At 42.3% G+C, this 26,789-nt stretch overlaps 3 protein-coding genes and 1 pseudogene across 16 annotated transcripts; 2 read left to right on the top strand and 2 right to left on the bottom strand.

Annotated features, from left to right (window-relative positions):
- Window positions 1-94: 94 nt before the first annotated feature.
- LOC104581602 (DNL-type zinc finger protein-like) lies at window positions 95-13,508 on the bottom strand. 13 transcript variants are annotated; one of them, XR_001405145.2, is made up of 9 exons: window positions 13,123-13,505; window positions 12,788-13,008; window positions 12,129-12,186; window positions 6,724-6,940; window positions 6,557-6,641; window positions 5,464-5,591; window positions 5,166-5,292; window positions 3,857-4,042; window positions 95-350 (listed from the first exon to the last, which is right to left on the bottom strand). XR_001405145.2 is itself a non-coding variant. In XM_024456914.1 (8 exons), the coding sequence occupies exons 4-7, from the start codon at window positions 6,849-6,851 to the stop codon at window positions 5,188-5,190; spliced, it is 447 nt and encodes a 148-aa protein (XP_024312682.1). In that variant the 5' UTR covers window positions 6,852-6,940; window positions 12,129-12,186; window positions 12,788-13,008; window positions 13,123-13,506; the 3' UTR covers window positions 95-350; window positions 5,166-5,187. The 13 variants fall into 13 exon arrangements, 1 of the variants encoding a protein (XP_024312682.1); XR_002961817.1 differs by lacking the exon at window positions 3,857-4,042 and adding an exon at window positions 1,665-1,753; XR_002961819.1 differs by lacking the exons at window positions 95-350; window positions 3,857-4,042 and adding exons at window positions 396-627; window positions 9,471-9,690 and having other exon boundaries at window positions 13,123-13,508.
- Window positions 1,738-5,104, top strand: LOC100829577 (AAA-ATPase At3g50940). 2 transcript variants are annotated; one of them, XM_024456913.1, is made up of 3 exons: window positions 1,738-4,099; window positions 4,201-4,579; window positions 4,794-5,104. In XM_024456913.1, exons 1-3 carry the CDS (start codon window positions 3,110-3,112, stop codon window positions 4,889-4,891), a joined length of 1,467 nt encoding a protein of 488 aa, XP_024312681.1. In that variant the 5' UTR covers window positions 1,738-3,109; the 3' UTR covers window positions 4,892-5,104. The 2 variants fall into 2 exon arrangements, with proteins under 2 accessions (XP_024312681.1, XP_010227813.1); XM_010229511.3 differs by having other exon boundaries at window positions 1,739-4,099; window positions 4,201-5,104.
- Window positions 13,509-13,624: 116 nt separating the features above from the next.
- Window positions 13,625-26,573, top strand: LOC100831092 (protease Do-like 9; the record flags this gene model as incomplete). Its single annotated transcript, XM_010229513.3, has 11 exons — window positions 13,625-13,883; window positions 18,826-19,025; window positions 19,161-19,332; window positions 21,385-21,393; window positions 21,785-21,976; window positions 22,670-22,902; window positions 23,545-23,646; window positions 23,773-23,823; window positions 24,238-24,342; window positions 24,423-24,836; window positions 26,188-26,573. Coding segments are annotated over 10 exons (1,422 nt in total), but the record flags the coding sequence as incomplete, so codon positions are not given.
- On the bottom strand, window positions 14,765-18,806 carry LOC112269782 (annotated as a pseudogene).
- Window positions 26,574-26,789: the final 216 nt, after the last annotated feature.

Genomic DNA, 26,789 nt, shown 5'->3' with positions numbered 1-26,789 from the left:
GGGGAAGCTCGGGGCCTCTGCATCAAGCAATGAACACATTTCGGTGTGATGATACCTTTAGACGCCCGTAGCCGTTTGCTCAAGGGACAATACCTTTATGCATCAATTACTTGCTTTCTGGAGTAGCCAGGTGTCTTTTGCACCATAATTATAAATACATGCAGTAGGAACCCTACTGTTTCCATATATAAAAAGCAACTGCCTGGAGACAGCTTCTTGAATGTGTTCTACAGTCTAGAGTGCGCAGCTGACAAACTATTGATCATAATAACTCCATGGTGACTTGGTACATATAAGTTACATAATGTTCACCACAACTGCTAACCCTGACTGCCCATGTTGATCATCCTCTGCAGAATGAAACAAAGGTTATGAAGAGTTTGCTAATTGCCGTCATCGATGCAAAATTACATTAGCTTATTAAAAGCACTAAGATAAATCTCAGACAGGGAAACAAAGATCGGAAGACTCCCAAATGCAAGCAGATAGCAGCATTTAAATGCAAGCAGATAGCAGCATTTTGCACTCAAATGCTAGAGATTATTATTTCATCTAGTTTCTTTGTACATATAAGTTACATAATGTTCACCACAACTGCTAACCCTGACTGCCCATGTTGATCATCCTCTGCAGAATGAAACAAAGGTTATGAAGAGTTTGCTAATTGCCGTCATCGATGCAAAATTACATTAGCTTATTAAAAGCACTAAGATAAATCTCAGACAGGGAAACAAAGATCGGAAGACTCCCAAATGCAAGCAGATAGCAGCATTTAAATGCAAGCAGATAGCAGCATTTTGCACTCAAATGCTAGAGATTATTATTTCATCTAGTTTCTTTGTTGTCGGTGTCACATACACCTAGTTCCTACAGTCCATGCACGCACTGTGACACGAGGTTCCAGACTTCCTATTCCATTAACTGAATTGTCACCAAAATCAAATTGAGAACATGGTCTTTACACTTTACAAATAATAGCTATCAATAATTTTTCATCATGCAAGAATCAACTATATTTATTCGATTTTACACAACTCTTGACGAGATGGCAACAAAATTAACAGAACGGAATAGAGCAGAATTTGAAGGTCAGGTCTAGACACGTCTAGAGCTGAAAATAGTTGCAGAGTAAGATTGTGAAAATCAGTTTCAATAATGTGTGCATACAATTTATTATTCTTTTCATCAAGGAAAGGGTAGATGCATAATCATACATTTCTAATGTGCTACCAACCACTACAAGTTTCAGATATTGTAGCAAGGGAAGAATTATCATGATTGCAAAAACCAAGCCCCGCAAAAAAAAACACAATCATGATATGTTTTTCTCTTATAGATCTTTCTACAAGGTGAATAGATATCCAAGCTTTTAATTTTGTGCCACAGGAAGTACAAAGCATAACTAATTGAGTCAATTGTGCCCAGCAACAAGCTTTTATGCTCAGGAAGCGCACATCCTAAAGGACAAAATTCAGAAAATAAAACTGAACAAAGCATGAATTACTTGAATCTGAGTTCCTGATTGTGCCAGCAACAAGCTTTTATTCTAGTATATACATATTTGAGATACCTCAAAACTATGGTTGTGGGTCAATACATATTCGACGATGGCAAAAACAAGAAGTCTGTTTGCCGATAACAAACTATTCCAAATGAATGCATACCATCCAGTATAGTAACCATAAGCAAAAACAGCAACGTTAAGGTCTTGAACTAAACCCAAAATTGTGGAAGATATATTCTTATAGACGTCCTGTACAATAAATGAGCTTATCAAATTGAAATCTTAAATTGTCGCAGCGTAAAATGTCAAGTTCAAGAACACAGCTTAAAGATTCAGATAACTTTTATTATATGCAAATAGTTATATATCATACAGCAACTTAAAGATTCAGACAACCGAAAGATTCAGACAACTTCAGGACAACTTGAGTATTGCAAAAAAGCTTCATGGAATATCAGATTTCAAGATTCTGCATATAATCGTATCAACATATTATCTGCTGTCCATGCATCATTAACCATTCACAATAAAAAAATCGATCAAAAGGGGCAACAAGTATGAACAGAGAACGGCTGAAATACACAATATATACACAAACCTGCCATCGACACATCAACACTGAGCACACAGATCTACCATTAATTAGGCTCATTGCTGAAGTTTTTAGGGTATATACCTTTAGTTGGGGAGGAAGACAGTTGAAAACTGATTGCACCCCAGCTCTAGCCGCCGATCTCCTCTTCCCTGCTCGCCGGCCTTCTGTTTTTCTCATCGATCTCCTCTGCCCGTCGCCTCCCCCTCTCTTACATATAGGATCTCCTATTCCCTGCTATCCTCTCTTCCCTACTATTCTCTGCCTAGCAGCGGCTGGGATCTTCTATCCCCGCCGGCAGCGACCCAAGTCCATCGTCCCCTTCGATGCCAGCCAAGACCAAGAGAGAGAGATTGGGGCTGGCCAGCTGGGGCGAAGGGGCTTCTCTGGGCTGGATGAGCGAGCGGCCGACGTGAGGGAGGTGGAAGGGCAACGATGGATGCGACGGCGGCCGGAGGCATTGGCGGGGGAAGGGAGAGTGGCCCAGTGGCCTTGCTGGGCTGCTGCAGCCCGAACCAAACCGTTCCGAACCGCAATTTGACTAAAACCATACCGATCCAGACCGCTTTTAATCTCAAACCAATCGAGCCCAGACCAACCGGAACCAAGTGTGTTTCCGCACCAGAAAAACCAAACGAGACCGCACCATTACCAGGCCTACCTGTACCTTTACAAAAAACCCACCGAGTAGCGTGATGCCATTTTTCTACTTTGGCCAAGGCTTCCTTTCTGGACAACGCACCAATCTGACCCAATATTTTTTCAGCTTGACTGACTCATCAATCACCAACCACTTGCACGAGAACCCAGCTGGCTGCCTATATAACCATGCGCCAGCTAAACGCCCATTCAACACGGACCAGGACAATTCACTTGGAAGTTGAAATCTCTCAACACTTGGTGGTGAAGCAAATTAAAGCGAGAGACCAAAAGAGAAAAGAAAGCAGAGGGGGTGCAGTGAGCCAGGCGGGAGAAGCTTTGCCTTACAGTACAGCCGCCGGCAACAGGCGGCCATGGCGTCCTACGACAAGGCCATGGAGTCGTACAAGAAGGCCATCACCACGGCGGCCTCCCTGGAGGCATCAGCGATGCTCGTGTGGGGCGTCGTCAACGAGCTGGTACCCTACGAGGTGCGCAACCTGCTCTTCTCCGGCATGGGCTACCTCCGCTCCCACATGTCCTCCCAGCACACCATCATCATAGAGGAGACCGAGGGCTGGGCCAACAACCAGCTCTACGACGCCGCACGGGCGTACCTGGCGACGCGGATCAACACTGACATGCAGCGCCTCCGGGTCAGCCGTGTCGACGAGACCAAGAGCATGATGTTCAGCATGGAGGAAGGCGAGGAGATGGCAGACGTCCACGAGGGCACCGAGTTCAAGTGGCGACTCGTCTGCCGGGACAACTCCAGCGCCAGCAGCAGCAACGGCAACGGCAATGGCCGCAGCGGCAATTTCAAGCTCGAGGTCCGGTCCTTCGAGATGAGCTTCCACAGGAAGCACAAGGAGAAAGCCCTCACCTCCTACCTTCCTCACATCCTGGCCATGGCCAAGAAGATCAAGGAGCAGGACAGGACGCTCAAGATCTACATGAACAAAGGCGAGTCATGGTTCGCCATCGATCTCCACCACCCGTCCACCTTCAGCACGCTTGCCATGGATCACAAGATGAAGCAGTCGGTCATGGATGATCTCGAGCGGTTTGTCAAGAGGAAAGAGTACTACAAGAAGATCGGCAAGGCATGGAAACGAGGGTACCTGCTGTACGGCCTGCCTGGAACCGGCAAGTCCAGCATGATTGCAGCAATGGCCAATTACCTCAAGTTTGATGTGTATGATCTCGAGCTGACTGAGGTCAACTGGAAATCCACCCTGAGGAGGTTGCTCATCGGGATGACCAACCGATCAATCCTTGTCACTGAGGACATCGACTGCACTGTTGAGCTGCAACAACGGGAGGAAGGTCAGGAGGGCACCAAATCCAATCCTTCAGAGGACAAGGTTAGAAAGACATTTGGAATGTATCATCATCCCCTGCATTTCTTAGTTCCCTTGCTTTCTTTCCATTCTGATGTGTATCTCGATACCACCATGTTCAACAGGTGACACTATCTGGGCTACTAAACTTTGTCGACGGGCTTTGGTCAACAAGTGGGAAGGAGAGAATAATCATCTTCACAACAAACTACAAGGAGAGGCTCGACCCTGCGCTTCTGCGCCCTGGCCGAATGGACATGCACATCCACATGGGGTACTGCTGCCCGGAGTCATTTAGAATCCTCGCCTCCAATTACCACTCCATAGATCACCACGCCACGTACCCAGAGATAGAAGAGTTGATCAAGGAGGTCATGGTGACTCCAGCAGAGGTTGCAGAAGTGCTCATGAGGAATGAGGAGACTGACATCGCACTTGAAGGTCTTATCCAGTTTCTCAAGAGAAAGAGGGATGGTACCAAGGACGGCAAAGCAGAAAATGCTGGCCAGATGGCCAAGGAGGAAGAACAAGAGGAAGAGAAGATGATGATGTCCCAGACAATCAAAATCATCAAGATGAAAGCAAAGAATGATGTGTATACACAGTGTGACATCGAAAGATTAGTGACTCCAACAAAAATGTATCGTTTTGCTATAATAAGAGATCATTTTTGGAACAATAAGCTAGTCTGGTGTTGTGAATTGTGATACTTCATGAGCTGGCCAGATGGCCAAGGAGGAAGAACAAGAGGAAGAGAAGATGACGAAAAGTGATGTCCCAGACAATCAAAATCATCAAGATGAAAGCAAAGAATGATGTGTATACACAGTGTGACATCGAAAGATTAGTGACTCCCAACAAATATGTATCGTTTTGCTATAATAAGAGATCATTTTTGGAACAATAAGCTAGTCTGGTGTTGTGAATTGTGATACTTCATGAGCGCATAGAAGTTCAGTTATGAAAAGTATCAGTTGCGATTTCAATGTACACATACTTTTCAGTATAAGCAGCCCACAATACCCAAATAATCAATAATCAATGTTGTCAAGACTCAAAACCAAATATTTCTAGCAGAAACTAGGCATACCTAGATTGCTTCTAATTACACATCAGTCCTCAGTACAAGTGTTCATCCCATTTTCTTCTCGTAGGTCATACTCAACAATTAGGCCAAGATTGTCAACAAACTTGTGATACACCTGGCATCCTGCGCACTGTTGTGCAGTACAGTGCATGTTAGAAAATAATGTACAGCATATCTCAGAAAATAAATGAGCATATCACTATGGTCTTGTGTCATATTCAAAAAGAGAATGCAATACAATAATATGAGCAAAGCTGCTGACTGAATGCTGCAAATAAATAAATACACTAAACAACTTAACTGAAGAAAAACTGTTCCTCTTTCATGGGCTACCCGGTTTATCAAACGCTTGGTCCTTGCATCGCATTTATTACATGTAAACTGAACAAGCAAGCTTCTTCTAGGAAGCTTTAAATCAAAAGTGGCTTCCTGCAATTTTACATAGGAACTGCAGTTAAAGAATTGTAGCCTACCAATTGATCTGCAGTACGATGCTTGAATTCTAATGATATGTGAATGGTGTTAAAATACTAAAATAATATAGATTATCACCATTTCAAAATGACATAACCACCATAGAGAACAAAAACTGAGTTATTTCTGCTCATTTATTCTCATAAGTGTGCATGTGTGTGTTTCCATACAGTCCTATAACGGTCTATATGATATTTAAGAAAAATGAACATTTATATCATTAAGCCTTAAGTCTACCAAATTCAAAAGCTATGGTTCGTGTTGTTTTGAAGTTCACATAGCTGTTTCAGTGTTATATGGGAGCTGGCATAATCAGTCCTTTAAAATGCTTTAAAATACAGGCTGAGAGAATGAGAAAGGGGACAACATGTATGACATGTTTAGTATTTCTATATGAACTGGAATACGATTGCACAACTATATTCAACCAGTGATCTTTCTTCGAAAAAGAGATTGAACTAAATAAAAAGAAATGCAGGCAAACCACACAATATTCTGGTAATGGAATCTAGCAAGCTCAAAGCTGATAACCACAGATAGTAGCCTACATGAACACACCAGATTGAACATCGTCCATCAAAGTAGTGGCTTCCCAAGGTAGTGTTATACACTTGTGAATTGACAGCAGATAGACATTTATATCTATGTTATCAAGCAAATATATCAGCAATTTGTATCTAAAGTCCCAAATCTTAAGCAATTACAATATATTTTAGGCAGTAGCTAGGTCAAATTGTTGTCGGTTGTAAAATCGAATCCATATTTGCAAAGTCCCTTATCGCTACTACTACTAAAATCAAATCTAATTTTCACTAACCACCACGAGTCCATAAGCACAAAAGGCAGGCAAAATCCAAAGTAGTACATCCCTAACAGTATGAAAAGATAAAAACAGAGAGGGAGGGAGGGGGGGAGCTCACTGCCGGTAACTCCGTGGCATCCGCATCAACCTCACTGGAGCATGCAGAAACATGTAGCCACCTACGACGGTATGAAACCCTCAACCTGCAGAGAGAGCACACAACCTTATTAGCTTAGGCATCCCTGACCTGAATCTGACACAAGAAGAGGCTAGTATGGAGCTTACCCTGTTGCCAATGCCCTGGGCTTTGAGGAAGTGAGGGAGACACGTGAAGGAGGCACAACAGGGTCACCGCGACTGACTGAGAACGGCAATGCCTTCAAGAAGCCGTAGGCCAGAAGCGTCGTTGTCATTGGACAGCGGCTACTGGATTCAGTCCGCTTCTCTCCGGTTCCTCCTCAGGCTTGTGTGCTCTTGGCCGGCAGAATCGCTGAAAGTAAGCCTGCGCATTTGGTTAAATTTCAGAAAATACGGGATGGAATCAAAATACAGTTTAGTTTTCGTATATAACACTGCTTCGGTAAAAACCAAAGTTGACACAAATTAGAAACAATGAGGTGACAACATTTCAGCTTTGTTTGCATATCTGATGACTTAATATCTTGAGATTGATCATCAAGCATATTTGAACATCTTATTGATTTTAAGAAATAATACTCACATCGATAAGCAAGCATGAGTAGAGCAACAGAAATTACCCATAACGGCGCATGGCCAGTTTTTACTTCTCAGTGATCTAAATAGGATAGCAGGACACACGTGGAATCAAAATACAGTTCAGTTTCGGTATATAACACTGTTTCGGTAAAAACCAAAGTTGACACGAATTAGAAACAATGAGGTGACAATATTTTAGCTTCGTTTGCATATTTGATGACTTAATATCTTGAGATTGATCATCAAGCATATTGTCATGTGGGGGCGCACGTATAGGCGCCGGCCACCTAGGGCAAAGAAGGACCCAACATCTGGGTCAGCTTAGTTAATTTGAGTAATTAAGAGTCCAGATTGGAGATAGAAAGGTTTCGTCCCGTAGAAGGTTTTCCCTACTGTTTCCAATTCTGTAATAGTCTAGCTTGATCCCCAAGTTTGTAAGGGCTATTTATAGTCCCCCCTAGTCAATCAATAAAGCAAGCAATCAAAAACCCAAACCCTATCTTCCCCTGCGCCCTGGGCACCCCAATTCCCTGCCACGGGGCGACGAGGTTACAAGCCTCGTCCTCCCGTAGAGCACCCTTACTTCCTGCGATCTTCCTCTAATTCCCAAATTCCCCAAGCACGTGACACATATTTGAACATATTATTGATTTTAAGAAATAATACTCACATCGATAAGCAAGCATGAGTAGAGCAATAGAAATTACCCATAACAGCATAGCCAGTTTTTACTTTTCAGTGATCTAAATAGGATAGCAGGACACACACAAGCATAGATACAAGCCTACAACCAAATAATAATAGAGTGTGACCTCCGTGACTTCATGACATGTACACAAAAGCATAGCTACAAGTTTAGTACTGATGACTTATTAGAACAATTTGAGAGGAGACGGTGTGAGAGAGCAAGCGCTTAGGCAGCGAGCACCGGTGAGCAGAGTGGTGCCAGAGGAGATGCAGGGACCGGCAGCACCGTGGAGAGCCCAGAGCTGTGCAGGAACGGAATCATAGGAGGAGCCGAGGAGGCCAGGCGCCTGGGCTGTCATGCCGCGTTTAGGGTTAGGCGTGCCACATCTCTGGTTCCCTGCTTCTCTCGTCTCGTGTCTTTTTTTAGCATACACTTTTCTCGTGTCGTGAGGAATGCAATTTGAGACAGCCAGCAAGCATGGTTGGGCTGGGCCATTCTCTAAGCACACTTAGGCACTTGGTAAAAAAAAAGCACACTTAGGCATTGTTTGATTGCTAGGGAACCAATCCCCTAGTAGAACCAATCCATCAAGGGATTGGGTTGATCGCCCTCTCATCACCCATCCCCAAGGAGGTTGAATCCCTTTCTTACACTCCTCAACTAGAAAGTTTGTTTGGATAAAATCAGGGTCGTATGGATGGGAAATGATTCGGGCAGTAGATGTGTGACGTCATGATTCATGAATGTGTTTTTTACAACAGAATCATTTAAAATATGAATAACATTATAGAGCAGATTTCTCTATTTGAATTAGGCATACTTGTAAAGATTTTTCTACTTTCATACAAGCAGTTATTTCTTTAAATAAATATTTCTATCAAACAACTATTTTCTGCTAGGAGCAGTTCGGTGCTGAAATGGACATACATAAAGAAGTGTTGTTCTGCTTTTCTAATTGTCAGAAAAGTTGGTTCTGGATCCCAAGTTTCCTCAATCATGCTGTTCTGATACTCAGAGCACAATCAATACCAATGCTCGTTCAGTTGTTTGGATTGGAGAACAGGATCAAAGCAATATCAAAACCCTAGTAAAATCGTGCCCGAGGGAGCAGTCGAGGCAAAGGAGGAGGTCCAGGCTGGCGGATCCAGGATTTGACCAATTTGGGGCCAGATTTGAACGCACAATACAAAAATTAACACTGCATATAAAAAATTGCCAAAAGAACAACCCAAATTATTAATAAGATCTCATAAGTCATATCATCATTTTATATATCATTTTCAAGGTCTCAACAATCCTCCATATTTACATAATAAGGAATCAGTTTATCTATCACCGCACTACCACAGGGCAATAATGCAATACCAATATATCAATCATATCAATAAATAATTCAATTTACCAACAGAATCAGGCAATAATTTGCCGACTGAATTGAGCAATCAATGATTCAGAATTGAGAACACGAAATTCGATAAGTAGCACCGCCTACCTGAACTCGAGCTTTTGTTCTGCATCAAGCAATTTCTACGCCAAAAGTTTCTAATAGGAAAGCATAAAAGAAGAAGGCAATTTATAGCAGCAAGCATATATGACTCCAACCTCATATATTTCCAGCTACCAATACCTGAAATTGTGAAAAAAATTCAGTGCTTGTGCTAAAATTTTTTTCCTAATTTGAGCAGACATTTTGACAGCAGGCTCCCGCTCTTTGCGTCGGATTTTTTTTGGATCGCAGCCATCAAGGTGAGTTTCCTCTCCCACCCTCTATATCTCAATTTTCTTCCAATCCACCCCTGTTAGAACCGCATTTATTCGGATGACAGAGGTTTGAATCACATGTATGTCTGCTCAAATTAGGAAAAAAAAATTAGCACAAGCACTGAATTTTTTCACAATTTCAGGTATTGGTAGCTGGAAATATATGAGGTTGGAGTCATATATGCTTGCTGCTATAAATTGCCTTCTTCTTTTATGCTTTCCTATTAGAAACTTTTGGCGTAGAAATTGCTTGATGCAGAACAAAAGCTCGAGTTCAGGTAGGCGGTGCTACTTATCGAATTTCGTGTTCTCAATTCTGAATCATTGATTGCTCAATTCAGTCGGGAAATTATTGCCTGATTCTGTTGGTAAATTGAATTATTTATTGATTGATTGATATATTGGTATTGCATTATTGCCCTGTGATAGTGCGCTGATAGATAAACTGATTCCTTATTATGTAAACATGCAGGATTGTTGAAACCTTGAAAATGATATATAGAAGAAATCCAGATAATCAAGATTCCTAGTTGGATCCAATATTGTGGCAATGATGAGTGCATGATTCAATTCACTTTCGTTCCAATATTTATCGAATTTTACACTCATTGCTCTAGCCATTCCCTTCACATATTCATTTGTCTGCCAATACCAATCTCTTAAAGCACGACAAACGCACAACACCACTTGCAGAAACAGATGTGTTGTGGGTTTTCTATCAGCTGAAACTATCTTTGTAGCTTCTGCAAAAGCTTTAAAAAATGCTCCAATTCCTTCAGCTGCAGTCCACTCTTCATCGGATGGTGCTGCCACTTCATTAGAATCACTTGCATAGCTATTCAAGACTGTCCTATAAGTCAGCGCTTCTTCAAGCATTGTGAATGTAGAGTCCCAACGATTTGACGTATCAACGGCTAAGCCGGCCTTCTCAGGTAGATCAAACGTGGTAGCAATTCCATTAAATGCTTGAATTCATGAGGGTGAGGAATTGATGTGCCTATAGAGATCACGAATCTTGGCAATTCCATTACGAATAATAAGCAAGCCATCTTGAACAACTATGTTCAGAATGTGGGCGCAACATCTCACATGGAAATCTCTACCACCACGTAACAACCCATGATCTTGATTCTCTTTGAAGCATGCAACTGCTGCTGTATTGTTGCTAGCGTTGTCTAACGTAAGCGTAAACAACTTGCGTTTGATTCCCCAATCAGCCAATGAACGAGATAAAGCCTCGGCAATTGCTAAGCTAGTATGTGGATATTTCACAACCTTAAAAGATATGATTTTTGTGACGCCCATGGGTATTAAAAGTGGGTTGCATTGACTCTACCCATTTCTGAAAGTACGGGTCTTCAAATTTTCTAAAAGCTACCTCCGCATGTATACAGAACTTAGCAAGGAGCTCTCGGCTTTTTTTAGGATCAAGGACAAATCCAATGACTGATTGCTTCTTTCTAAGACTTCCTATAAATTTTTTCCTCTCTTCTTCTGCCATTTTGGGGCAGGCCACACTAATATGATTGATTAGACTACTCGTGCCAGAACTGGGAGTATTTGTCAATTTGAGTCCACAATACAAGCAGACGGCCTTTGGAATCTCATCTACGAAAACCAAATTTGGCTCAAAATGCTTCCAGACTTTTGATCTCCTAGTATTGGACACCACTAAGGTCCCATCGGCAGAATTACTAGTACCAGAACTGTCAGACATATTGCTGATATGTTTACAAGCTAGCCTGAAACAATACAACTTAGCAACTTTAAACAAAACACAAACAACACTAAAAATAATTCTACCAACTAGGTGGTTATTTGTGCTGCAAAGCTACTGCACTTGTGCTACAAATCATCAAGAGGCAAAAGAAACTAGGCAAGCTGCGTACATAATAACAAATCAAGTGTAGTACTCCCTCCGATCCTAAATTGTTCTCGAAATATTACATGTATCTAGACGCTTTTTAAAAATAGATACATCCATATTTGGGCAATTTTGAGTCAAGAATTTAGGATCAGAGGAGTAAGAACTAGCAGAGAAACAATTAGTCTATTACAGAGAAACAATTATCAGTTATATGCTACCAAGAATGGGTTACCAAGTGCAGTCCTCAGGTTAAAGGTATGCTTTGTACAGAGTTGTTTTTAATTAATCCATGAATATATGTATGGACACTAAGTAGTTATCTCAGGTGAACAGAAAAATTGACCCTCTTCTTGCTGATATATACAAGAGAGTATAAACAAGCCCCTTTATTCAAGGTGCAGCAACATAACTTGAATAGAGAAAGATTAAAAAATGAAACTCTGCACTTCCATCTAAGTTTTCTACTCTAGCAAATCATAAGAATTATTAGAAGCAGAGGTAGTAATAACTAACTCCTCCCCATATATGGATCGTTCTCATCATAATCAGTAGTTTCAGCAAGCCAATAGTGCAGGGAGGAAAAGCTACACAGATGCACGCAATAGTACAATCAGTAGTTTCAGCAAGCCAAAAGTGCAGGGAAGAAAGACTGTTCACCTGAAACAAAAGATCTGTAGAGTCACTGACTTCCCATCGAGCTGAGCTGTCCTGATTTCTGTCATGAAAAACAAAAGTTCAGTGAACCTGCAAGGCATGATCATAGCAACCTCCAGGATCTAACCAGGTTTTATATGTGGCACTAATTAAGGAACATCATTTTCTGCTTCCTATGGAACATTCAAAATTGAAACTCTACACTTCAATCTAAATTTTGTACTCTCACAAATCATAAGAATTATTAGAAGCGGAGGTAGTAATAACTACAGTTCAATGCAAAGCAACAGCAGCAACATCAACTATTGAGGAGCAGCAATTATGACTTCCATAAAAAATGGACAAGGTGGTTATTTCTAGACAAGGGATATATCACACCATTAATGAGAAACGCAATCAAATGAAGCAATGTATGACAAGGGATATATTACAGACAAGGGATATGTTTCAGTCACTACTTCACTAGAAATGCTCTTTCTTTCCTGAAACAAGAGACACATCTAAACTTGTGTTGCCGCTAGCTGTAATTATCTGAATTTCTGAAAGGAGGATGCTGCAAGATAGTATGCTAAAGTAACAGCAAGGAAGAGACAAATCATAGAGGGCAAGTAAGAGAGTAAACTTCAGTATCTCAAGGAGAGTCAGAGAGGCTACTTCCTAACCTGCTGCTCACTCGAGCTCCTCCAAGTCCTTCTCCTTCCCTTATGAATTGTGACCCCGAGTTCTACAAGAAACACATAATGAGATCAATAATCCAAAAAAGTTGCAGTTAACTAGGATCTGCAGAAGCTTATTGGCGAGCCAGGCGTCAAAATCCTCCACAGACGAAGAGGAGGCAGAGGACGTCGGCGGGCGTGGGGCAGCCGGTGACGCGGTGTACTGCCTGCAGCCGGTGCCGCAGTGGACAAAGAAAAAAAAATCAGTTCTTAATCAACCCCCAAGAAAGAACAAAACAAATCAAAGATAGAAAATAAGGAACAAAAAATCAGATTGTTACGGCGGCTTGGTACGTAGGGGAAGGAGCTCCGCACACCGAGATGGATCTACATGGAAGGGAGGCAGGGAGGGCGAGCAGGGCGGCGGGCGTGGATGAGCAGCTCGGTGGATGGTCTTGGACCGGGACAAGATGAACTCCGAGATGAGCGCCACGCTGCCGGATCTTCGTGGGAGAGGCGGCGAGATGGGCTTCGGCCGGAGAGTGGAGGAGGGTGGTGGGCGTGGTGCCGCGATAGCCGGAGGGTGGAGGGGGCGAGTTGCCGGCGGTGGATCTGAAGGGTGGCGGCGCGAATCGGGAGAGAAGAGGGAATTGGGGAGGAGAGGAATCGGGAGTCAGGGTGGACGGGGAGAGGCTAGACCGGACCAATACAAACCGCATATTCACCTGGACCAAACCGATCCGATCCAAAAAAAATTCTATCCATTCGGATCCGTACCAACGAAACCTGTTTGAATACCCGCACCGTTACAACCATCTTGATCCGCACCATTACCAGGCCTAGGAGCAGGTGGCAAAAGTAATGCCGTCCATGGATGCCGTGGTAAAGGTTTTCTGCGTGCACACCGAGCCCAACTTCTCGATGCCTTGGCAGCGCAAGCGGCAATATAACTCCAACAGCAGCAGTTTTATCATTGGGGGGCGCAGGGTGCTCACCAATGCCCACTCCGTGGAGCACTACACCCAAGTCACACTCAAGAAGCGAGGTTCAGACACCAAGTACCTCGCCACCGTTCTTGCCATAGGCAACGAGTGCGACATTGGTATGCATCACCTTTTTTGTCTGATTTGGCCTGTGATTAAGTATTGTCAATTTGACAAAACCTATCCAATTGAATGCCAATGTTTGTGGAATTAGGTTAGACTTGGCTCTTCCTTTAGCTAATCTACTACAGTAATAGTTTTGTTTGCTAAGAACTTCCACAATGTGCCAAAAGCCAAATTCACCACGTAGGCATCTTTTGGCATCGGTGTTAAATTCTCTGCGCTCCACAACGCAGCGGCTCCAAACCAAATTTTTGAGCGGGAGCCGGTGCCAACTAAAATACCATAACTCCCGATGCTTCGCGCGAGTTCAGCTAAAATATCCTCTTCTCTTCGCGCGAGTTCAGGGAAATTCCCCTTCTCTTCGCGGGCGACTCGAGCACTGGCTCAGCGGCGGCTACGCGGCCGCGAGCGACCCGAGCCGCGTTGTGGTGAGCGGATCCAGCGGCGCCCCGATGAAATCACGGCAGATCCATCGGTGTCTCAGGCGGCGGATCCAGATCCATCGGTGGCTCAGGCGACGGATCCAGTGGCTGCTCGGCGACGGCAGTCCCATGCGGCCGCAGGAGCCACCACATAGATCTACAGCCAGAAGGTGCTGCTCACGTACTGTCTTCTTGCGGAGTGCTCTGGGACGCGTCGCATGCATCAGGTTTGCTTCTTGATACCGATTGATTGATTACGCTGATTAATTAGTACTTGTGGGCATGAATTTTGTGAGCACCGAGAAGCACGGGAATAGATGCTCAGTTTGTGTCGTTCTATGGTTTGTGCATACCTTATCAAGTGTACATCTTATTCTTGGATGCCAGAATTAAGGGTACATCATACTTATTCTCTCAGCTTGCATGCGAGAACTAACAAATACTAATCTGGGGAGAGGGTACAACTTTATTTGAAATAACTAGTACAAAAGATAAATAAACAGTACATAGAGAATTAAGGGTAGAACTTTATTAAAAATTACTTGCTACAGGAGTGGAGATTGAAAGCATACATAAGAGAAATGAAAGATTTATTATAAATTTTAAGCTTCATGGTCTCCAAATTGTTGCCAAATATTCTCTACCAAGTCAGCCTTGAGACGGTGATGTGTTGGTCGATCCCGAATAGCGGCGTCCGCATCAAGTACCATATTAAATCCATGTGGTGGCCCTTCTGTAAATCCTTCCAATGGTACATGATATTTACCCTTTTCATAGTCAAAATCATGACGAACCTCGTAGGAGTCTCTCTCATCTTGGACAATCATGTTGTGCAATATAATGCAAGTGTACATGATTTCGGCAAGCGTATCCTCTTGCCACATACGTCCTGGGTTATGTATAATGGCAAAACGAGCTTGCAAAACACCGAAAGCACGCTCTACATCTTTCCTTGCTGATTCTTGGTGCTGTGCAAATAATTTGTGCTTGTCACTTTGAGGCAGGAGGATTGTTTTCACAAATGCTGCCCACTCCAGATAAATACCATCTGCTAAGTAGTAACCCAGGTGTACTCATTACCATTCACCATAAATTGAACCTCTGGAGCTCTGCCTTGTACTACTTCAGTAAACAAAGTTGATTGGTTCAACACATTGATATCATTATTTGATCCAGCAACACCGAAAAATGCATGCCATATCCATAGGTCATGTGAGGCAACAGCTTCAAGCATGACGGTGGACGTTCCTTGATCACCACGAGTGAACTACCCTTGCCATGCAACTGGGCAATTTTTCCATTCCCAATGCATGCAGTCAAGACTTCCCAACATTACAGGAAAGCCACGGGCCCTCCCTATGTGAAGTAACCGTTGTATGTCTTCATTATTGGGCCTCCTTAGGTATTCTGCACCAAAATTTTGCATCACACCCTTGCAAAAAATACTCAAGCACTCTAGGACTGTGCTTTCAGCTATTCGCAGATTTTCATCAATAGCATCAGCAGGTGTACCATATGCCAACATACGGATAGCAGCGGTGCATTTGAGCAAGGGAGAAAATCCAGCCTTGCCAAATGCATCGCTCCTTTGACGAAAATAGGGAGACCAATCACTAAGAGTGTCAACAATATGTAGAAATAGATGACGCCTCATACGATACCTTCGTCGAAACTGCTTACTAGTGTACACAGGATTCTCCGAGAAGTAGTCAGCCCTCAATTGGATTTCAGAAGCTTCATGATTTCTATCAATGTGCCTTCGATGGTACCTTCTATGTTGATTAGACTGCTGCATTGCAATCTGAGCTCGAATTTGTTCTTCAATCTGAGCCTCAACTGGATCATTGACGAAGTCCCAATAGAAATCATTGATGGTAGCAAAACTAATTGGAGGTTCTACATGGTCTTGCTCAGGGTCTGAGTCTGTGGACATCTTCTTTTGTGGGCAAATATGGAGTGAGTCTGTTGTGTGGGTATGACTGAGCATAGCAAGCTTCAGCCTCCATTTATAGTGGCTGGTTTCCAACGGCTAGTTTTGACTTTACTGGCCAGCTTGTTTGGCTCTGAGTACATATTAATTGCATAGCTACTGAATAACAAATACACAATGAATTCAGAAGTAGTGCAAGGTAGAGCAAATAAATTTTTGGCAGTACTAATATAGAAATGGAGTACATATAAATTAGATAGCTACTAAATAACAAATACATAATGAACTGAGAAGCAGTACAAGGTAGAGCTAAGAATTTTTTTGACGGCACTAATATAGAAATGGAGTACATAACAAAGACACATTTAATTGAGAAGTACATTTCAACTAATTAGTCCAGTCCAAGCTCCTTTGCTAAGTACTCCACTAATCGTTCATGTCTTAGCTTCTCATCATTAGTGAAATTTGAAGTACTCTTCTCAATTAGATTAAAGTATTTGTCAAGCTTCGCAACCTTTGTCTTCTCCTTCTCTGCTTCAATTCTTTCTTTCTCGTTCTCTGCATAGAGTAGTGTAGCTGTTGCTATCTTTTCAGCAGTAATTGATTTCCTTATTTGAAGATTGTTAAACTGTTCGACATTTTCATTTGACAATGTTCCTGTGGAGCACTTTGACTTGCCTTTTCGCTGTGCTTTTGCTGCCTTCTGCCCTTGGGGTCGTTTGGTTTCTTCCTCTGCCTCAGTTTCTTGATTTGAAGAACTGTATGCACCAGCTGCATCCAACTTATTCCTTTTATTCATTTCCTCTAGGGTATACAACCTTCTCCATTTGGGTTGTTTCTTCACCATTTTCCACCAGTGCTCCAATGGAAAGGGTCTCTTCGTTTTGGCAACCACCTTGTACTTCTCATGAACTTTCTCCATTAACTGATCTTCGGATTGTCCACTGGCATATGTGCTCTTCAATTCATTATAGCAAGCATTGAACTTTGAGACCTTCGATGTGTTCTTGGTCCAGTGGATTTTGCATTGTGCAGCTGACTTTTGCTGGTCTTGAGGTGCATACATGTTGTACTCTTTTGCTATTTGTTTCCAGAAGTGATCGGACTTTTTTGAGCTGCCATCAATTGGATCATTGGAGTTGTTCAGCCATGCACTTACTAGCAATTCATCCCCTTCTTACTCCAATTCTTGCCCTTGCCTCTTTTTACTTGCTCATCTGGACTGCTCTCACTTCCTTCTTCATTGTTAGCAGGGTCTTCTACTCGATGTGCAGTGGAATGTGGAGTACTTGACCCCCCAACTGGACTATTATCTTCGTCTCGGGACCCACTGCCTCCAGCAACTCCAAAGAAGGCCATGGATCCAACGGGAGACGCCGGGCTGTTGCCTCCATACCCTCCATACCCTCCTTGTAAGTATTGAGTGGTATGGCCTTGGTAAGGCACAACCTGGTAGCTTGATGGTGCTGGTATGAACTGAGGACGACTTGGTTGAGCTGAAAACTGGTAAGCATTGTGTGGGTGATATTGTTGTAGATTGGGAGGTGGATAGTTAAAAAAAGGGGATGGCTCATTGTTTTGGGGGTGCTGGAGGCTTGCATTTTGTGGATCTGAAGATGGGATTGAGGAATTCAGCATGTGTGTGTAGCTCATGGAGGATGAGTGATCCATCTTTGGAGAGAGGCCCGGATGTGTATTTTGTTTTGTTGGTTGTTTGTGTGCGTATATAAAGCTGAGCAAACAACAGTCAGATTATTACTTTTATTTTTTACCTGTGTATGTTTCACGATGAATGATGTTCTGGTGGTAGTTGGATGGTGTTAGTTGTGAAATAGCACTTAAGGTTGTTGGTGGCAGTTGAAATCTAAAATGGCAGTTAGTAGAAGATGTTATTTTATTGTTTCTCCAAACTTGGCACCGGTGCATATAGAAGCACCGGTTCCCATTTTCCAACTTTTGGCACCCCCTCCACAATGGGCACAAGCGGTGCCAAAAACCAAATTGGGAATTTGGCACCCCAATTTGGCACACACTGTGGAGGCCCTAACAGGAGTCAATCTAGATTAAGCTTAGTGCTGCACGCAAAACTTATATAGAAAGCTTTGTGATAGTATTAACATGTTAAGAAGATGTATGAATTTAGGAAAATAGCTAAAGTAACACCATAAAATTTTGTGATTAACATTTTAATTCACTACTTTCTTTTTGCACCTAAATTGCACTGCCATGGTGTTGCACTCAAGCAATGCAATCCCAGAAGGTAGTGCTAGCTTTAGCATCCAAGGACTGTTGTGAAAAGTGTCCCTTTTGTTCTTCTTTCTTATAAGCTGTGTGGCTATGCAAATTATTGGGAATACTATCATGACTAGGCATATAATATAACAAAACTGGGGACACAGGGTGCATATGTTGGAAGGAGTAGTTGAGGGCAGCGCGGTAGGCTGATCTAAGTTTCAGTGATTCAATCAATCATTTTCAAATTATAGCTTTGTCTGACCTGCTATGTTATTGTTTAATGGGTTTAAGTAGTGAACTTCGTTACATGATGTGACAATGACAACCGACCTTTCCAATTTTCCATTTCAGCAATGTTAACTGTCGATGATGATGAATTCTGGAAAGGTGTTTTGCCCTTAGAGTTTGGATCACTGCCAGCACTTCAGGATGCTGTCACTGTTGTGGGTTACCCTATTGGAGGAGATACAATTTCTGTGACAAGTGGTGTTGTATCTAGGATAGAAATACTTTCATATGTTCATGGTTCTACAGAACTTCTTGGATTACAGGTATATTTTTCTAAGATCTTTGCAGGTTATAGGTGTGTTTATATTTCTGCACACCGCACACATAGTTTGTTTATCCATAGAATTATGGTTAACCTATTTACAAATATCTGAAACCTTGCTGTTACTTACAAACAGATAGATGCAGCTATAAATTCGGGAAACTCTGGGGGCCCTGCTTTTAATGATAAGGGCAAATGTGTTGGTATAGCTTTTCAATCTCTTAAACATGAAGACGCAGAGAACATAGGCTACGTCATTCCCACCCCAGTTATTAATCACTTTATTCAAGACTATGAGAATTCTGAGAGTACACAGGAAAATTACATAGAGTGAAAGGAAAACATCAAAATCCTTCCAGCCTAAGACCTGTGCTCCATCCAAACCGGCTGAACAACTCCCGTGCGACCATCTCCAAACGGTTGCACCCAGAAACCATACATCCCTGAGCCTCCGTCCGAAGCAGTAGGGATCACATACGGAGCCAATGGGACGCCCGAAGGACGACATGTAAGAAGTTAGCCACTCTCTTGTTATGAAAAACCAAATCATTTCTGCAATTCCAAATAAACCAACATATCGCACAAGTCCCTATGGCTGTGTGCATCGATCGATGCAGAGGCTGGGGGCATTCCTCCTTTTCGAAATTTTTTTTTATCTTGTGAGCCATGCTTAAGGCTGTAGTATGATGAGTGATGACACATGAATGAAGAAGATGACTGTTTGTGTGCGAACAGCTTGTGTAGAGATGTACATTATATTTTTATGTACTTAGGGACTAATTATCCTAACATATCAGAATGCAAAGGCAGTTGACGATTGCAAAAGACTGGTGTGCTTATTATCCATACTGATTGTAAAGAGATAAATTCCTCATGAGACATGCAGGCGCTGTTGCCACAAATTCCAGAGGAACAAAACCGTTTTTTTTATGAAACACCACATTTTGGAGGTATGACCAAACTTTGAAATCGCTGCACAATTGATACGTTAGCACTGCAGGTTTTAAATTGTTGAAGTGTGGGAATTAGAATTTTAACTTCATCATTATGTAACACTGACAAATGTTCATTATGTTAACACTGTCGAATGTTCACCTTTATTTTACAAATGTTCATCTCTATTTGTGCCTCCTAATGCAAACAATGCATCCATAGAAGGGGATTTATTTTTTTGCCACTAAGCAGACTCTCTTCTTCCTTTTGCCACTGAAATTTTGCCTGCGTTTTTGCAATTGTTCCGATAGGCCCGTTCTCGTTTTTTTTTTCAGTTTTCCATTGATGTCAATCATATTGTTCTGAGAGGTTTGTCCAACATTGGTACTAGTGGCAGAATGACCTAGATGCCCTAGCAGACGTGGCCAGGAAGATGGTGTTTCTAGAGGAGTTTGAAATTTAAACTTCTCAAAGATTCTGAATGATTTTGAATTTTACAGAAAAAGGCAAGGAAGATGAATTGGACTTCACCAATTTCAAAGTTGAGCTTGAATATATTTGGAATTCGTTGATTAACCCCTATTATATAAAGATTTTTATTGCATATATTTCAATTCTTGCAAAAGAATAAATTGCAATGTTTCGATAATTTCTAAATAAATTTTCACCAATTTTGAACTTCCTAAATTGTTGGATTTTCTCATGCGCACTGCACTGAGGAGGTTTGGTCAAAGTCACAGCAGGGACAGATCCAAGAGAAAACACCGCCGATGTCAATATGAGCTGAATCTAGTCATAACTCATAAGTACTCCCTCCGTTCCATATTTTTTGTCGAAATATTACATGTATCTAGACGCTTTTTAGGAATAGATACATCCATTTTGGGGAAAATTTGAGACAAGAATAATGGAACGGAGGGAATACTTAATTCTATTGAAAGTATACACTATTCTGCTTCAGTTAACAGAAATCCATCGGCGCCACTTGACACCAGTGGCACACTGACACTAGTACTATAGTAGCTCCGCCGCAGAGTCATGGACCAATTTTTTTGTTCCACTCTTGGCATGCCATTTTGGTTTGTCTGATGTCAATAGGAAAAACAAAATAAGTTTAACGGAAGAGTAGCAAAAACTGAAGAGGCAAAATTTTAGTGGCAAAACGTAAAGGGTCTGGTTAGTGCAAAAACCAAATTTGCCATTGATAAAATTATTATCAACTACACGTGCTTGGGCTTATTTGCTGCGTGTCCGACAGCCTGAGGGATACTTATAAACCAAGCTAAACTTGGTGTTATGCCGTCACCAAATCTGGGTGGTCAAATAGCTTCCCATTTTTAGCCAGGTTTGGCTTCAAGAATGAACTCAAGAGCCAAAGATGAAGGAACTTGCGAAAATTTACATTTCCGCGTCATATTAAATGGTAGAGAAATCTGGTCGAAGTTAGGAGGGGAATTTTGGCTCTCATGGGCATGAAACCAAAGTACCAAACAGCCTCTTGTTATTGCTTGATATTTTTTGCATTCACCTTGGAAATATTTCTTATGCACAGTATGTCTTTACATGTATTCCAGGTGCACATTGTACCTGCATTACTTATTTACTTGTACTTTTAGCTTAACTTTAAGATATTTTAAATTCATTGAATAATAGAAATAATGTATCCTTCACAATTTTGTTGGACTATTTTCTTATCACCCTTACTATCTTTTGACATCTTTGATCTCCTGATTATAATCACTAATCGAGTATCCACTGTTTTGACATCTATACAATCTGCTGAGTTTCACATGCAACTACTCATGCTCTACTGCATTCTTCTTCCAGGTTTCCCTATACTTGGGATAGAATGGCAAAAAATGGAAAATCCTGATCTTCGGAAGGCTATGGGAATGAAAACTGACCAAAAGGGTGTTCGTATCAGAAGGATTGAGCCAACTGCTCCTGAATCTGGATGCATGCAGCCTTCTGATATTATTCTTAGCTTTGATGGCATAGACATTGCCAATGACGGCACAGGTTTGTCATAGCTTCACACAGCTGTCGATGTTATTTCCACTCATTTGCAATAGAAGTTTCCTGATTATTCCGGACTTCCTGTATTTACCCACCCATTCTGGATCACTTCATGGCACAAGACACATTTCATCTGCTTTATGTTATGCTCATTGCATTGAAATAGTAAGTATGAACTGGGGTATGTGAATGGATATCTCTTAGTTGATCAGAAATAACACAATTGCTTCTACGCACATTATGTGGCGCAAAGCTTTGAGATGCGCTTGTTTTATGTTGAAAATCTACTCGACGCAAATACTATTAGCCATCTGTTAATTCTCCAGTCAATTTGTCTAAATGTAGTTACTGAAAACATGACTTAGGGAGCTACCAGTCAATGTGAAAACATGACTTAGGGAGTTACCAGTCAATGAAACCTGATTAAGGTAGTCAAAATTTCTGTTTTGTGTCTACTGTAAATACTCAAAACACGTACCCAGTGCTTGACTGTTACTGTTGTTGTAAGTAAATGAGCCTGTTGAAATAACCTATGAAGGTATTTCTAAGCTGTAACAAGAATATCGTGAACTAAATATGGCCAGGTTGAAATAACTGTTTCATATTTCCCAGGTAAAATCCAGCCTATCAGTTAAGGAAAATCTTTCTACGACGCGGTCTTGCTTATTTTTCCTTTTCTTTTTCTTGGCCATCCAGTTCCTTTCAGGCATGGGGAGCGCATTGGGTTCAGCTACCTAGTTTCACAGAAGTATACTGGCGAGAAGGCACATGTCAAAGTTCTCCGCAGTTCAAAAATTCACGAGTTTAAAATAAAGCTAGCAATCCACAAAAAACTCATTCCAGCTCATATAAAGGGCAGGCCACCATCATATTACATTGTTGCTGGCTTTGTTTTTATGGTTGTATCTGTTCCATTTCTTCGAGCCGAGGTATGCTATCTTCTTCCCCTGCCCTCTAGTCCTAGGAAAAACAATAATAAATGCATTCTTGTTTGGTTGTAGTTCTTACTAGCACTTTGAGAAAACTTTATTGTGAAAAGTAGTCGGTAGTCACTATCATGGGCCCTGTTACTCAAGTAATGATTTGTATGACATATTCTTAATTCTTTGAAAGTAACTATGACACTATTTCATTCTTTTTATATAGAGAGAAATTATCAATTATGTATCTCTGCTTAGTCTGTACATTTGATGAGCTCTGAAAAGTGAAAACTGATTGGTCATCAATCTATTTTCTAATGTAGTGTTTGCCATTTATGCTTGTCATGTTATGGTGGACATGATTACATGGAATATTTTGGCACCCAATATGGTCACTTCAATGACATGTTTGTTGTGTGAATTGACTTGTTTGTTCCAAGTTGTTTAGGTGTTGACATGGCAACCTGGAAGCACTAGATTTTGAATTTAATGCTTGCTGCTATTATCTTTTTCCTGTCACCTGTAACTGATGGTGCTTGAGTCCCATTTTGAAGTATTTTATCCCTGAATTTCTGCAGTTCCTTAATTTCACTTAAAAATGGTTAAGGTAGTAATTTTATGGTAAAGCTAACTAGAATGCTTAATCATCAGTATGGAAAAGACTACGAATTTGATGCCCCTGTCAAGTTGTTGGACAAGCATTTGCATGCAATGGCGCAATCACCTGATGAGCAGCTGGTGGTGGTGTCACAGGTCAGCACTTCTTAAGTCTTTTTGTTAATTGGTTATGAAAGCTTTTCTTTTCTCTGGCACAGCCGATACATTAAGTTTTGAGAACTTGTAAAATTACCGTTTCGTACTAATTTGATGTTCTTTTAGGTACTTGTGGCAGATATCAATATCGGTTATGAAGAACTTGTCAATACTCAGGTACTGATTGATGATTTTGTCCGTTTCAACTTTAAAAAGTGTTTTGTCTGCATATACAGTTCCAGAGCCAAAGCTTGTGTGTCTGTACCCCACAGGAATACCACTTCCTCCATACCAAAATTGTAAGAATTAAGATTGGACATGAGGAAATGGTGTAAATATGTTTGCTGTGAGAACTGCTTTCACACTATATTTTCGTAGTATAACAAGAAGTTAGCAGTCAAAGTAGCACGCACCAAGGAATGACATTCATTCTCACCTGTAAGGATGAATGGGTATATTTCAGAATTCACATATCACCTCGCATTCTAAATTTAGTGGAAATTCTTAGGACATCCTTAGTTTTATGTGTTATCGGAGTGAGAATAATTTTCCCTTTTTTCATTCTATCGTCCCTATATTTTCTCACTGCAGGTTCTTGCGTTCAATGGCAAGCCTGTAAATAATTTGAAGCAGTTAGCTACCATGGTGGAAGACTGCAAAGAGGAGCTCTTGAAGTTTGACATGGATTACGACCAGGTAGTGAAACTTCCCATCTCTTTGTTCGATTCTGGTGCATGTTAAGCAGTCGGGAAAGTAACTGTTGGACGATCTGGCAGGTTGTTGTTCTGGAGACAAAAACTGCAAAGGCTGCTACTCAGGACATTTTAGCAACGCACTGTATACCTTCCGTGATGTCGGATGACTGGAAGGTCTGAGTAAAAGCTGTTAGAGTGATCTCCACCCGTGTGGGCCCAACGGCCCACCGGGCCCTTAGATCCACGGCGCCCTGATTGGGGGCGCCCAACCCACTATGGTTGGCGGGCCCCTGTTACACTGCGCGATATAAAGAGGTGGGGGCTGGCGGCACGGAACACAAGGTTCGTCGCTGTGCCGCACACCCCACCGAACAACCCCTACCGATCTAGGGTTACGCGCAGGAGTAACGGGAAGCTCCGCCTTCCCCGTCGCCGTCGCTCCCTCCCCGTCGACCATGTCGTCCGCGCCGGCGTCCTCGTCCAGCCAAGGCGAAGGTACCCATCCCCTATTCTCTCTCTCTCTCTCTGGATCCCCAAGCAATGCCATGTTGTATCACAGTAATCTTCATCTATCCGTCTAGATATACACCCTAGATGGTTCTAGGGTTCCAACATTGGTATCAGAGCTTTCGTTAAGAGTTGTAGATTGGGATAGAAAAAGAAAGAAGAAAAAGACAGTAGAAAAGCAAAAGAGAAAAAGAAAGCAAATGAAAAATCAAAAGAAACCCTAACCTACCTTACCCGAAAGAAAGGACGCCGTCGGCCTCCTGTCTCCATGGCCGCCGCCTCCGGAGAAAAGTTCACCGTCCGTCGCAAAGACGCCGGCAAAGGGCACCGCCGCTGAGCCTCTTGACGGCGACGCGTGCACCGTCGGGTGCACGCGCGCGCCGGCAAGGGGGTCAGGGGGGCGCCGCAAGGCACAAACAGAGGGAGGCTCGGTGCTTCCTGTCGCCGGCGGACGGCTCCGGCCGAGAGTTCTCCGCCATGACAGAAGAAAGAAAGAGACGGGGCGCGCGGGGGGGAGGAGATGGGCGGGCGGCGCGGCGCGCCGACGTTCGCCGGCGGGCGGGCGCGCGGGCCGACCGAGCAAAGAGCTCCCGCCGCCGCCGCCGCCTGTGAACAGAAGAGAAAAGTGCAAAAAAGTGGTTAGGGTTTGGCTGTGGCTAGGGTTTCGGCTGAGGGAGGAGGTTATCACCTCACCGAGAAACACTCCCTGCCGTCTGATTCGATCGGACGGCTGTGGGCGACCCTGGAGCCATGGCAGGCTGTTGGGCCGGGAGCGTGTGTAAGCGGGCCGCGCGAGCCGAGATGGCCTCGGGCCAGAGTGCAGGCCGTGGGCCGCGTGGGTCTATTTTTTACAGAAAAATAGAGAATAGAGAGAGAGAACCATCTGAGCGCCGAAAGTCTTTTTTTTTTTTACAGAAGCATTTATTTTACAGTATACGATCAGTTTTTGCACATTTTGGTCTATTTTTTGTCCTATTCAAACTGAACCAACGAGATGTTTGTTTTAGAAAATAGTAAAGTGCAAAATGATGCTTCTGAAAAGTATAAAGTTATAATTGTTTGTTCAAAGTTTCCGCTGCAAATAGTTTAAAAGTATTGTTTAAATCAAAAGAATGTGATTAAAGGTGTTTATTATGTTAATTTTGACCTTGTTATTTTTTCTTGACCAACGTCGTTAATAGCATGATCATGATTAATGGTTAAATTGTGCATTTAATTCTATTTTTTGCCAACGATGATATAGATTAAATTGCACAAACAGTTGTATGAATTAATTTTGACCAACGGTCGATTAATGCATGCAATTGTTTTTTATCTTCTCACGTCATTGTGGTTTCAGGAGGGTACTACTTGATGGGATGTCTCAAGGACGTACCAACCCTCAGGGGTGACAACTACATTGAGTGGAGAAAGAAAGTGGACCTGGCTTTTGTTTGTGCCGAGGTGGACTGGGTGGTTGACACTCCACAGTCGCCGAAGCCTACAGAGCCAGTTAGGGATGCAAAAGATGATGATGATGCTTGGGAGAAAAAGAAGAGGGAGTATGCTCCATTGGAGATGTCATACACCCTCGAGAACAGAAAGTGGCTCGCCGCTAATAAAAAGTGTATGGCTTTCATAAAGAACACAATTGAGCACGCTATTGTGGGCTCAATTGCAGAGTGTGCTTCTGTAGGGGGGTATCTTGAAAAGATAAAGAGCCAGTTTACTGGTTCTTCAAAGACATATGCTACCCAGCAGCTGGTCACAGAAAAGTACACAGGAGGGGGACACGGCATAAGAGAGCATATTCTTAGGATGAGCAACATGGCTTCTAAGTTGAAGCCCATGGACGCTGATCTTGAGATTAAGCCTACAATGCTTGTTCATCTCGTTATGACTTCATTGCCAAAAGAGTTTGACACTTGTGTTGTCAACTACAATATCCAACCTGAGAAGTGG

The sequence above is a fragment of the Brachypodium distachyon genome, chromosome 1 (assembly GCF_000005505.3).
Source record: "Brachypodium distachyon strain Bd21 chromosome 1, Brachypodium_distachyon_v3.0, whole genome shotgun sequence".
In the NCBI taxonomy this organism is placed as follows: Eukaryota; Viridiplantae; Streptophyta; class Magnoliopsida; order Poales; family Poaceae; genus Brachypodium; species Brachypodium distachyon.
This window is presented reverse-complemented; position numbering and strand designations above follow the sequence as displayed.

Coding starts and splice junctions, on each gene's coding strand:
- LOC100829577 (XM_010229511.3), top strand. CDS start 3,110: ATGGCGTCCTACGACAAGGCCATGGAGTCGTACAAGAAGGCCATCACC. Junction 4,100..4,200: donor CCAATCCTTCAGAGGACAAG/GTTAGAAAGACA, acceptor CATGTTCAACAG/GTGACACTATCTGGGCTACT.
- LOC104581602 (XM_024456914.1), bottom strand. CDS start 6,851: ATGACAACGACGCTTCTGGCCTACGGCTTCTTGAAGGCATTGCCGTTC. Junction 6,642..6,723: donor CCCAGGGCATTGGCAACAGG/GTAAGCTCCATA, acceptor CTCTCTCTGCAG/GTTGAGGGTTTCATACCGTC. Junction 5,592..6,556: donor ATGCCACGGAGTTACCGGCA/GTGAGCTCCCCC, acceptor GTAAAATTGCAG/GAAGCCACTTTTGATTTAAA.